At 43.7% G+C, this 12,500-nt stretch overlaps 1 protein-coding gene across 19 annotated transcripts in view; it reads right to left on the bottom strand.

The window, feature by feature from the left end:
- dmd (dystrophin) overlaps positions 1-12,500 on the bottom strand; it is a 216,594-nt gene that overhangs the window by 30,353 nt on the left and 173,741 nt on the right. The window contains exon 1 of one of the 19 annotated variants that reach the window (XM_061785476.1): positions 6,135-6,343. The exons of the other annotated variants lie outside the window; for them this stretch is intronic. Coding sequence (XP_061641460.1) covers positions 6,135-6,154 — 20 coding nt within the window. The 5' untranslated portion in view covers positions 6,155-6,343. Of the gene's footprint in view, positions 1-6,134; positions 6,344-12,500 lie in introns of those variants that run through there. 19 annotated transcript variants of the gene reach the window in all.

Below are 12,500 nucleotides of genomic sequence, written 5' to 3'. Positions count from 1 at the left end.
TTCTGCATCACTCGGCAAAGATCGCCGCATACCCGGAGTGACTGCCCGTCTTCGTTTTTGTGAGATCACGTGATTACACGAGATTTGCAGCGGAACAGAATCTTTATGTGTGGTGTTCTGTGTTGAGATTATCGGAGTACACCACACACATTACGACCAAAACTGTTAAATGCCAGATTTTTTTTTATTTTTATGTGTGGGTTCTGTCACAGAAAAAAAAAATCTTCTAGGATTTGAATAATGCTTATGAGTACCAGACCTTACGAATCACTGGTCTAGAATTGACATAATTGGGATGAGGCAACAAAACAGTAATTTACGACACAGCCTGTTCACAGTTTTGCTTTCGCACAATAAAAAACATGACAATGATGCCTACATTTCCTTTGCCTTCGTTTTTCACACATCCAGCTGTGCTTGTAAAAGAGGACAAAGCCGAAGTCGGTCAAACATAAGCGCGGTTGCAGGTAACCTTTGTCTGGAGAGCACTTCAAAATAATAATCCATACAAATGCCGAGTTTTGCAGCGTGCCCCCTACACTCCAGCTAAAGATGAGAGGGGTCCCGTGGTACTTGAAAATCATGACCTGCGCAAAAATTGTTCAGCCACTCAGCTCATTATTGGTATGATGCATACACATAACCATGAAACATCCATCCATCCATTTTCAACACTGTTTATCCTGGTTAGGGTCATGGGGTGCTGGAGCCTATCCCAGGTGACTTCGGGCGAAAGGCAGACTACACCCTGAACTGGTCGCCAGCCAGTCGCAGCGCACATATAGACACGGACAACCATTTGCACTCACATTCACACGGTCACTGAGTGGGAACTGAACCCACGCTGTCCGCACCAAAGTCAGGTGAGTGTACCACTACACCATCAGTGACTTAATAACCATGAAACATTGAACCCCTAATTATTATACATTAGCATGCACACCTGAGAAACCGGTGCAATATGGATACCTGCAGTTCAGTTACACCAGAGCAGATGTCTCCCTCAGATTCAGCACACGAGGGCAAAAAATAAATAAAAAATACCAACACACTTTGAAAGTCGACACTATCTCAAAGAAAATAGTGTTGCAGCCCAAGGACAAGGCAAAGTGGTGGTGCTACATTTTAGCAATGCAAAAAAGGTTTGAATGTCCTCAAATTGGGATGAAATGCTGTAATTATTTTCTCATGGGGGCAATTAAACCTGCCGCCACCATGACCCAAAGGCCGAAGAAGAGACAGGAAACAGTGGCATGGAAAAAAAAAAGCTAAAAGCTTTAATTTGATGGCCAAACCTAAATTGTCAAAATATATCACTTTCTGTGTATACAATTGGCTAAGATTTGTGTTCCTCTCTAGTCTTTAGTTTCTGACTACAAGGCACTCTGCAACATCATTGCTAGAAAAAAGCCAAATGTTTAAATACTGCACAGTATTTTTAAATATTTTAATGCATGTTTTGAGCTAGTTGTGTGACACTAGTTGTCAACACGCGGCACGGTGGACGACTGGTTAGAGCGTCAGCCTCACAGTTCTGAGGACCCGGGTTCAATCCCCGGCCCCGCCTGTGTGGAATTTGCATGTTCTCCCCGTGCCTGCGTGGGTTTTCTCCGGGCGCTCCGGTTTCCTCCCACATCCCAAAAACATGCATTAATTGGAGACTCTAAATTGCCCGCAGGCATGACTGTGAGTGCGAATGGTTGTTTGTTTGTATGTGCCCTGCGATTGGCTGGCAACCAGTTCAGGGTGTACCCCGCCTCCTGCCCGATGACAGCTGGGATAGGCTCCAGCACGCCCGCGACCCTAGTGAGGAGAAGCGGCTCAGAAAATGGATGGATTGGATGGATGGATAGTTGTCAACACTGAGTTGTGCTTGTGTTGCCACCCCCCATTGCAGACACACACTTTTTTTATTTGGAATAATATCAACTACTAATAATAAACTAGTTCCTTTGCATCGTGTGATCTAACATGCTTCCTCATGACCCGCTTATAATATGATATGTTCCTTTTTTTTTTTTAAACATCTGTGTACTGGCCTTGATATTTATGGTTGTTAGGATTGTTCTGCACTTTGGCCTGTTGTCTGTCATAGTACTTCATATCGGGAATTTATGTTTGTTGGGCATCAAGAATTATTCAAAAACATTTAGCCAGTTTCTACAAGAATACAGTCAAATGTATTTTGACTCAATTTCCTTGATCAACAATGAAAAACACTCAATCGATTGGTTAAATGTTGGGTTTCTTAGAGCACACTAGTTGACCGGCATGAAGACTACTAGAGGGAGGATACCTTTATTTATTTATTTATTTATTACAGGACAGTCGCCAGACGTGCGTAGGATTGATCGGCCTTGGCGGAGGTCTTGGCTCTAATTAGTGCCAGTGCGTTCCTCCTTTTTTAGAGCAGTGGTTCTCGAACTTGTTACATCAAGTACCACCCACAAAAATCGTATCTCTACAAGTACAATCATAACAAACATTAAAATACAGTAGCATAGTAGGCCTACGGTATTCACACCACACTTTGAGAATCACGGTTTTAGAGCATTTTAATGCGAAAAAACAACAACCCAGTGTGGGGGAGGTTTTGCTGTCAAAAATGTCCCTGTACTTGTGGACATAACCTCAAAGAAAATGCCCACCCACACAGACATGCTCTACATCTTGCAGGTGACAGAAGGAGAATTACAAGAATGTCAAGAGGTAACAGACCTATAGTTAAAATAATACATAAAGGGCATCTTTACTCGTGGGAGTCAGCCAATTATGAGTTAAGTGAAAACAGAAAGCATCTGGCTTCAAAGCTCTGGACTTCCTACTGTATTTAGGGTTTGAATGCATGCACTCTAGGCTAGATTTACACAGCAGATCCCAATTCTGAAATGTCCATACAGTATCAAAATTTGTTAACGGCGCATATCCAATATGGCTGTTTGATGGAACACGAGACAACCTGCATCCATAGATGGCTAAACTCGCATTGACAGACATGCCATACACAATGAAAAGTGGCCTGATATGAGGATATCAGATTCCATTAGTTGTTTTTTGGCATGATGCACAACCGAATTATGCCGCCTGAGAGCAAAAACTCTCACTTAAACCATATAGGCCATTGGTGTGAATCTGAATGGCTATTTGTGAATATGTGCACTGCGCTGGCGACCACTCTGAGGTGTAAGCCGGCTCTTGCCCCAAGTCAGCTGGGACAGGCTCCAGCACAACAGTGACTGTAATGAGGACAAGCGTTAAACAAAATGGATGGACAGATGGTCTCACTCACTTCCTGTGGGTGAGGAAGATAAATAGAGTTGATGTCGTACACGTAAATACTCTTGTACAGAGAGGTTTTTGGACAGAGAAGGGTGCAAGAGGTGAGTATTAGCCATTTGGAAAGGGTCAGACTGGGAACCAAACTTCTGTAACCGGGTTTGTGGAAGGCATTTTCTCACACGTATGTATGAAATGATTGGTTGGGTTGTAGTTGCGTAATTTAGCAAAACATAATGGCTAGTCTGCTAGGACACGACAGCATGCTATTCTACAGTATTTCACTGTCAGAAAAACACATCAACTGATTAGCTAGTCCCTGAATGATCATGTAAACCATGTCTACATTTCCACCACGTCTATTTTTTTAATCAAACTGAACCACTGAAATGTAAATTACAGCCGCCATTCCGTCTCCCTGGGAAGCAATTTACCTCACATAATATCTTTTCGACTGACACGTCACACTTTTAAACTATGGTGGCAGAGAAGAAGGCTTAAATCATCATTCAAGCCATTCACAGTTTTCTCAATTGCTCAGCCTGTCAAATGACATAAAAGGGATTGTTGATGAGGGGTGCAATCGGCGATCGCTCAGTCTCTTGGCAACCGAAAGTACAGTATGTGTGACGCCATGGCGAAAAGCACTATAACAGGAGTTTACTGTACAACGTACATGGGGATTGAAAACACGAATGGATTCTATGCGGGAAGCACTTCATCGTTCGGTGTAAGATGGAATGTTAACTTCTGGTCAGTATGTAAATGCATAGTGTCTCAACTCAAATTCAAACCCGACTTGACACTGAACATTGCGGCACTTTACAGTGTTGGCTGGGGGAGCGATCTTCTAATCTTTGGGAAGTAAACATTCCATTTCGACCTTGAAATGTACGTGCACCAAACTACTGAGTATACCTATACAGCAATACACAACTGCAGGTTATCACATATTTGATGACAGAGGTTATTTTTTTAAGTCAGATGGCATCCAGGTAGCTTGTAAAATATGACACAGCGGAAACTGTTATGCCATCTGACCTTTGACCAACACATACGCATCATTCCTGAGACGATAACATGGTTATCCCAGTTCTGGCATGACTGTGCGCTAACACCGCCGCCGCCGCCGCCACCACCACCACCAACAACAATGGCAGTAAGACGGGCTTTCGCTTTTAAACAGAAGTTCTACCTTGTCGTCAGACATACCTCTTTTCTTGCTCGCGTCCTACTCCCTGTCATTGTTGTGACTATATTTACATCGCATGTACTTCTTATTCTCTGTTTTTGGTGCCTTCCTGTGGCAGTGTTACAGCGCCACTTCGGGCCTGGCATATAAACTACAACGATTAAGCGTCTTAGTGTGAACGCAGACATTTTTTGATTGAATTCTGTGTTTAACGGGAAACGTTAGACTGACTCTGTTTCTCTGAGGACAAGGCCAAAAATTGTCCCTTGGTGAATGGTTGTCTACACAGTATGTGCCATGCGATTGGCTGGCGACCTGTCCAGTTACCCTCTCGGCCAAAGTCAGCTGGGATAGGCTCGAGGTCACCCGCGATAATCACTACAGAAAATTGATAGATGGAATTTGTTCATCTATCTTTGCCAGCATCTTATAGTGACCGGTGGAACAATTGAATGCTCCTTCCACTAGATGGCAATTCACCTGAGTATCCACTGTTTGAGCATTTTTGTTAGGTGATGTGCCCTGGGATTTGTTCTTCTGTAAAATATGTAGTGCGACTCTTAAGGTTGGGAAACACTGGTATACATGACCTTTTGCACACTCCAACAAGCAACCTTTGGTGGACTTGGAAGCTAAGTAAAAACAACAAGAATAGAAATCAAGCAAGAAGCTTGTAAATGATTAAATACAGTATATTAACCCCCCAAAACAGACACGTAAATGAATACGTCCTGTTTTCCCCCCCATCTTTCAACTGTGTTTTGACTACGCGCACAAGAACGCACCTCGGTACCAACATTCTGCGCCATCCATCCGCATCGAGCACCCTTATTTTTATTTTCAACAACTCTAGGTGGTGGGGGGCTGCATGTTGAGATCCGTGGGAGTGCGCGACACACGCACGTACGCGATGCCGAGGCTCCACACTGCGGCTGAGGATCACTCACACTTAATACAATGACGTGCACTGTCTTCGGACGGATATTCGTGGCACTTCACGTCCCACCTTCACACTGGACACGATGCGTGAACGTTTCCAAATGCTGACTGTCACTATGGGGGCGATTCGTGCGTGTGCAGGAATGCAACGCACTGATGCATCAGCCCGCAGAAGAGGGCTATGCGGCGCGCGTGCACAAATCAACACGAATCCCCCACAAAACACACACACGCGCGCAAATAAACGCACGCCCACACTTAAAGATCCGGTTGCAGTGTGTTTGCTTTTAAGCACAATGGACCCTCTTTCGTTTCGAACATTGGAAGACGCCGAATGAGGAAATGCTCGTTCCAGGTATCCAAAACCGCAAGACCACCCAACGCAATGGAAGTTCTTTGCGTATTACAAGTTAAAAACATTGTATTACATCCAAGGATGTTCGCTGTCTTTAGTGGTGTGCAATTACCTCCCAAAAAGGGGGAGCCCTTCGATTCTTTTCCCACGTTACAAATGTTAAATCAATGCATCATTTACCCTCATTCCCAAATAATCCACGCCGGCAAACCCTGGGATATTTTCTATAAAAACGAGTTTCGCAGCTCACTGTCTCCGTGATCGCCGTTAAACTCGCAGCCAAGGTCGGTGTAAAAAAAAACAAAAAAAACAAAAAATAAAAAATACACCCTTATTGAACCACAATTAATATAAACCGTGACCGGTACTCACTTCCGAAGCTGCTCCCGCATTGTCGCTAGCGATTCCGGCAGAAAAGAGCCCCCAATTTCGCCCCCACTATCGGCGAAAAGCCTTTCCACGGTTCGACCCAGCGTTTAAGTAGCACCTTGCCGGAGCTTGTCCGTTCTTGTGATTATCCGCGTGTGAGGACTGGTGGCTTCGCAGGGAGGCTGCCTGGCTGACTGACTCCAGACTCCCAAGTGAAGCCAGCCATGATACAACAAAACAAACAGGCCACTTCCGCTCCTGTCTTTCCAAAATAAATGTCCATTTATGGGTTGGTTTGTTGGAGGTTTCGGATTATTATAAATTACTGTACTTTTTTATAGGAGCCTTCGCCGTGTCGTCACCGACTGGTCACCTGGTGTGTTGGTTGGCAAAAAGAGTGTTCAATTAACGGCCGACCTAATAACGGTACAATAGTGTTGCTTTAATTCAAATGTATATCACTCGTTAAGTAAATTAACGTTAAATAGTTTTTTTCCCTTAATTAAATGAAATCCCCATTTTAAAACAGCACTTTAAATTCACTTGGGTTATATTTGTCTGATATTTACATTTGTTTGAGGATCTGAAACATTAAAGAAAGGAAACTATGGAAAATATAAGAATTTAGAAGAAGAATTTGAGAAGGGGGCCAGTACCTTTTCACGGCACCGTGTGTGTGTTTAGAGAGAGAGAGAGAGAGAGAGAGAGAGAGAGAGAGAGAGAGAGAGAGAGAGAGAGAGAGAGAGAGAGAGAGAGAGAGAGAGAGAGAGAGAGAGAGAGAGAGAGAGAGCACAGTCAAGACTGGTTTGCACATGTGCCTCACAGTTTTGAGGACCCGGGTTCAAATCCGGCCTCGCCTGTGTGGAGATGCATGTTGTCCCCCTGCCTTACAGTTTCCTCCCACATCCCAAAGACATGCGAATGATTGTTTGTTTATATATAGCGTGTGATTGGCTGGCAACCTGTTCAAGGGTGTACCCTGCCTTTTGCTCAAAGATACCTGGGATAGACTGGCACGCCCGCAACCATGGTGAGGATACCGGTGCTGTGACTCTAGCAATCCCTATAAGAATTTGAACAAGATTTTGGCATACCAAACTCTATCAAAACCAAAGCTAGTCTATCAGGACCAAAACTACTGTATTTTCACAACCATAAGGCACACTTAAAAGTCTTAAATTTTCTCCAAAATGGACTGGCGCCTTATAATGCGGCGCGCTTTATGTGGTGCACCGAGTTCCAAAATCTATAAATGCTGTTGTGTGATGAGCGCTCCGCTTGACTGACTGGGAGCATTTCCTGCCGACACGCTGCTTATACAGAGGAAAAGCGGACGTGGCTGAGGACAGCATGTGGACGTAAAGGGGGAAGGAAGGGTGCGCGGGAAGGAGGACGCTAAAGGCACGCCCCCAGTAGGTATATAGCGCCGGTATGTGCATTATGTAAAAAAACATCGGTTTGGCTAAGGACCCCCGAAAATGGCACCTACGAAGAGACACGCTTACAAAGTACAGTTTAAACTGCAAGCTATTAGTTACGCGGAGGAACATGGGAATCGAGCAGCCGCGAGATAATTCAAGATCAATGAACCCACGGTTTGCAAGTGGAGGAAGCAGGAAAACGAGCTTTGCCAAGTCAAGAAGACAAAGCTGAGTTTCCGCGGAAACAAGGCGAGGTGGCCCGAGTTGGAAGACCATCATCATTGCTGAACAGCCCGCCGGCAACGAGACTCTGACAATGATGAGATGGAACCCGGCGTGTTTGTTGGAGAACTTGCCCAGCTGTTCATTTCGGATACAGAACATGAGGACTTTGATGGATTTGTGGATGAGGATTGATCAAAAAATAACGTGAGTACATTGTTAAATACTTCAATAAAGTACAGCCGAACTCAGTTTTGCTGCCGCTGCCTTTTTGAAAACATCGTTTGCATGCATGCATGCTACCGTATGTTTTAAGCTAGCGTAGGTTTTACCATGCCTGCGCCCAATAATACGGTACGTCTTACATATGTGCCTTATGTATGTGTTAAATACAGAAATAGACCCCGTAACTGAGACTGCGCCTTTTAATACGGTGCACCCTATGGTCGTGAAAATACGGTAGTCAACATCACACACTCACATATTCACTTGCAAAGTAGATTGCTTTGGACTGTCGACCACTTTTAGTGGTAGAAGATAAAGGGTTAGTAAATGTGCCACATACATGTACTGTACAGCAGTGACGTGATCCAACTTTCCAAATGCCATGCAAAAACCATTTAAACGCAATACTGTTCTGGAAAGTCCTAAAATGGCACTTTAACTTTAGATCTGTTTTTTTTGGCAAGGGATATTTTATGGCGGCACAGTGGGCGACTGGTTAGAGCGTCTGCCTCACAGTTCTAAGGACCGGGGTTCAATCTCCGGCCCCGCCTGTGTGGAGTTTGCATGTTCTCCCCGTGCCGCGTGGGTTTTCTCCGGGCACTCCGGTTTCCTCCCACATCCCCAAAACATGCATGCTAGGTTAATTGAAAACTCTAAATTGCCCGTACGTGTGAATGTGAGTACGAATGGTTGTTTGTTTGTATGTGCCCTGCGACTGTCTGGCAACCAGTTCAGGGTGTACCCCGCCTCCTGCCCGATGATAGCTGGGATAGGCTCCAGCACGCCCGCGACCCTAGTGAGGAGAAGCGGCTCAGAAAATGGATGGATATTTTCTGTTTTGCATTGAAATGCAATTAAATGCATTTTTCCAGAGTTAACAATATTCATGTTTGTCCGTTATTTGATTCAGTCATCCATTAAAATCCATCTAAAATGTTGCTTTTTAGGACAAATACTGTTAAACTATTAAAATGTGATCAATCAAGATGAACTAATTACAAAGCCTCTAATTAGTTGGGGGGGGGGGGGGGGGGGGGGGGGGGAGTACAGTATTTGGACAGTCACCTATTGTGCAAGTTGCCCCACTTAAAAAGATGCGAGAGGTCTGTAATTTTAATCATAGGTACACTTCAACTGTGAGAGACAGAAAGTGGGAAGTTAATCCAGGAAATCACATTGTATGATTTTTAAACAATTTATTGTGTATGCTTGTGGAAAACAAATATTTGGACAATCAAAACGTTTAACTCAATACTGTGTAATGAAACCTTTGTTTGCAATTACCAAAGTCAAACGTTTGCTGTAGTTCTAGGCCAGGTTTGAACACACTGTAGCAGGTACTTTGTCCCACTTTTCAATGCAGATCGCTCAATCAGTCATGTTTTGGGGCTGTCACTGGTCAACATGGACTTTCAACTCCCTCCTCAAATTTTCTATTGGGTTGAGGTCTGGCGAATGGCTAGGCCACTCCAGGGCCTTAAAATGCTTCTTAGGGGGCCATTCCTTAGTTGCCAGGGCTGTGTGTTTGGGGTCATTGTCATGCTGGAAGACCCAGACACATACAACTTCATTGCTCTTACTGAAGGGAGGAGGTTTTTGCCCAAAGGTTTTGGCCCCATTCATCTTATCCTTAATACGGATTGTCCTGTCCCCTTTGCAGAAAAGCAGCCCCAAAGCATGATGTTTCCACCCCCATGCTTCACAGTTGGTATGGTGTTCTTGGGATGCCACTTATCATTCTTCTTCCTCCAAACACGGCACACAGACTGTCACTGGCAAACTTTAGACGGGCCTGGACATGTTCTGGCTTAAGCAGGGGGACCTTTCAAGCACTGCAGGATTTGAATCCATGATGACTCAATGTGTTACTAATGGTGACCTTTGTGATAGTGGTTCCAGCCCTCCTCAGGTCATTGACCAGGTCCCGCTGTGTAGTTATGGGCTGATCCCTCACCATTCTCAAGATCATTGATACCCCACTCTTGCATGGAGCCCCAGGTCAAGGGAGACTGTCAGTCATCTTGTATTTTCTTCAGCTTTTAATAATTATGCCAACAGTTGTCTCTTCTCACCAAGCTGCTTGCCTATTGTACAGTAGCTCATCCCAGCCTTGTGCAGGTCTACGATTTTGTCCCTGGTGTCCTTAGACAGCTCTTTGGTCTTGGTCATGGTGGAGAAGTTGGAGTCTGACTGTTTGAGGGTGTGGACAGGTGTCTTTAATACAGATACAGAGTTCAAACAGGTGCCATTAATACAGGTAGCGTGTGGAGGACATAAGAGCTTCTTAAAAGCGCTTCTGATAAATAACTGGATGGGCCAAAACTCTCTTCAATTAAACCACAACAAAACTGAGATAATTTTTTGGGCAATAAAAAAGAGGATTGCTGTTAGTAAATACCTGGAATCACTGTCTTTAAAAACCAAAGCGAACAAGTCAGAAACCTTGGTGTACTGATAGACTCCGACCTGTCATATTAAATGAATCCCTAAAACTGCCTTCCTACCAGCCAAATAACATATCCAGAGTGAAGGCTTGCATGTGCCAAGCAGATCAGGAGAAGATCATCCATGCTTTTATCTCAAGTAGTCTTCTGACTGGGCTCCCCCAAAAGAACATTAAACAACTGCAGCTCATTCAGAATGCTGCATCTCGGATTCTGACCAGAACAATGAGGTCAGAACATATTACTTCAATTCTAAAGTCTCTACTCGGGCTCCCAATCAGCTTTAGAATAGATTGTAAAGTTCTGCTACAGCTCTATAAAGCGCTAAATGGTTTAGGTCCTGAATACGTGAAAGAAATGCTAATGCAATAGAAACCCAGTAGGGCTCTTAGATCGACAGACTCAGGTCAAATACTGGAGCACAGAGTCCAAAGAAAACATGGTGAAGCAGCATTTTTGTGGGTACGGAAAGTATTCAGACCCCCTTAAATGTTTTACTCTTTGTTATATTGCAGCCATTTGCTAAAATAATTTAAGTTCTTTTTTCCCCTCATTAATGTACACACAGCACCCCATATTGACAGAAAAAAAACTAAATTGTTCAAATTATTGCAGATTTATTAAAAAAGAAAAACTGAAATATCACACAGCCATATGTATTCAGACCCTTTGCTGTGACACTCATAAATTTAACTCGGGTGCTGTCCATTTCTTCTGAACATCCTTGAGATGGTTCTACACCTTCATTGGAGTCTAGGTGTGTTTGATTATACTGATTGGACTGTTTATATGTGCCCTGCGATTGGCTGGCGACCAGGTCAGGTTGTAGCCCGCCTCTTGCCCGAAGATAGCTGGGATAGGCTACAGCCCGCCCGCGACCCTTGTGAGGATAAAGCGGTACATAAAATGAATGGATGGATGGATGGATGGTCTGATGAGACCAAGATAGAAATTGTTGTCCTTAATTCTAAGCGGTATGTGTGGAGAAAACCAGGCACTGCTCATCACCTGTCCAATACAGTCCCAACAGTGAAGCATGGTGGTGGCAACATCATGCTGTGGGGGTGTTTTTCAGCTGCAGGGACAGGACGTCTGGTTGCAATTGAAGGAAAGATGAATGTGGCCAAGTACAGGGATATCCTGGACGAAAATCTTCTCCAGAGTGCTCAGGACCTCAGACTGGGCCGAAGGTTCACCTTCCAACAAGACAATGACCCTAAGCACACAGCTAAAATAACCAAAGAGTGGCTTCAGAACAACTCCGTGACTGTTCTTGAATGGCCATGCCAGAGCCCTGATTTAAACCCAATTGAGCAACTCTGGAGAGACGTGAAAATGTCTGTCCACCATCCAACCTGACGGAACTGGAGAGGATCTGCAAGGAGGAATGGCAGATGATCCCCAAATCCAGGTGTGAAAAACTTGTTGCATTATTCCCCAAAAGACTCATGGCTGTATTAGCACAAAAGGGTGCTTCTATTAAATACTGAGCAAAGGGTCTGAATACTTATGGCTGTGTGATATTTCAGTATTTTGTTTTTAATAAATCTGCAAAGATTTCAACAATTACGTTTTTTTCTGTCAATATGGGGGGCTGTGTGTACATTAATGAGGGGGGAAAATGAACTTAATTGATTTTATCAAATGGCTGCAATAGAACAAAGAGTGAACATTTTAAGAGGGTCTGGATACTTTCCGTACCTACTGTAGCTGTTATGCTGCACACAAATGGAATAAGTTGCCAACAGAAGTCATGCCAGCCCCTAGTGTGAATGCTTTTAAGTCCAAGTTAAAAACTCTTCTTTTTTTCATACTTTTTAGAGCATTTCCACTTTTAAATGATATTTCTTGCACTGTATGCTGTTTTAATTGTATTTTTATTTTTTATCTTTGCTTTAAATGTTTATAGGGTCTTTTTTTATTTGTTTTTAAATGCTTTTAATCATGTAAAGCACATTGAGGTACCTTGTGTATGAAAGGCGCCAAATAAATAAATGTGATTTGCTTTGCTTTAAAGATGAACTAATAGGCCAAAATTCTTTTTGGTTGGTAAATAA

The sequence above is a fragment of the Phyllopteryx taeniolatus genome, chromosome 1, assembly GCF_024500385.1.
Source record: "Phyllopteryx taeniolatus isolate TA_2022b chromosome 1, UOR_Ptae_1.2, whole genome shotgun sequence".
Lineage (NCBI taxonomy): Eukaryota > Metazoa > Chordata > Actinopteri > Syngnathiformes > Syngnathidae > Phyllopteryx > Phyllopteryx taeniolatus.
This window is presented reverse-complemented; position numbering and strand designations above follow the sequence as displayed.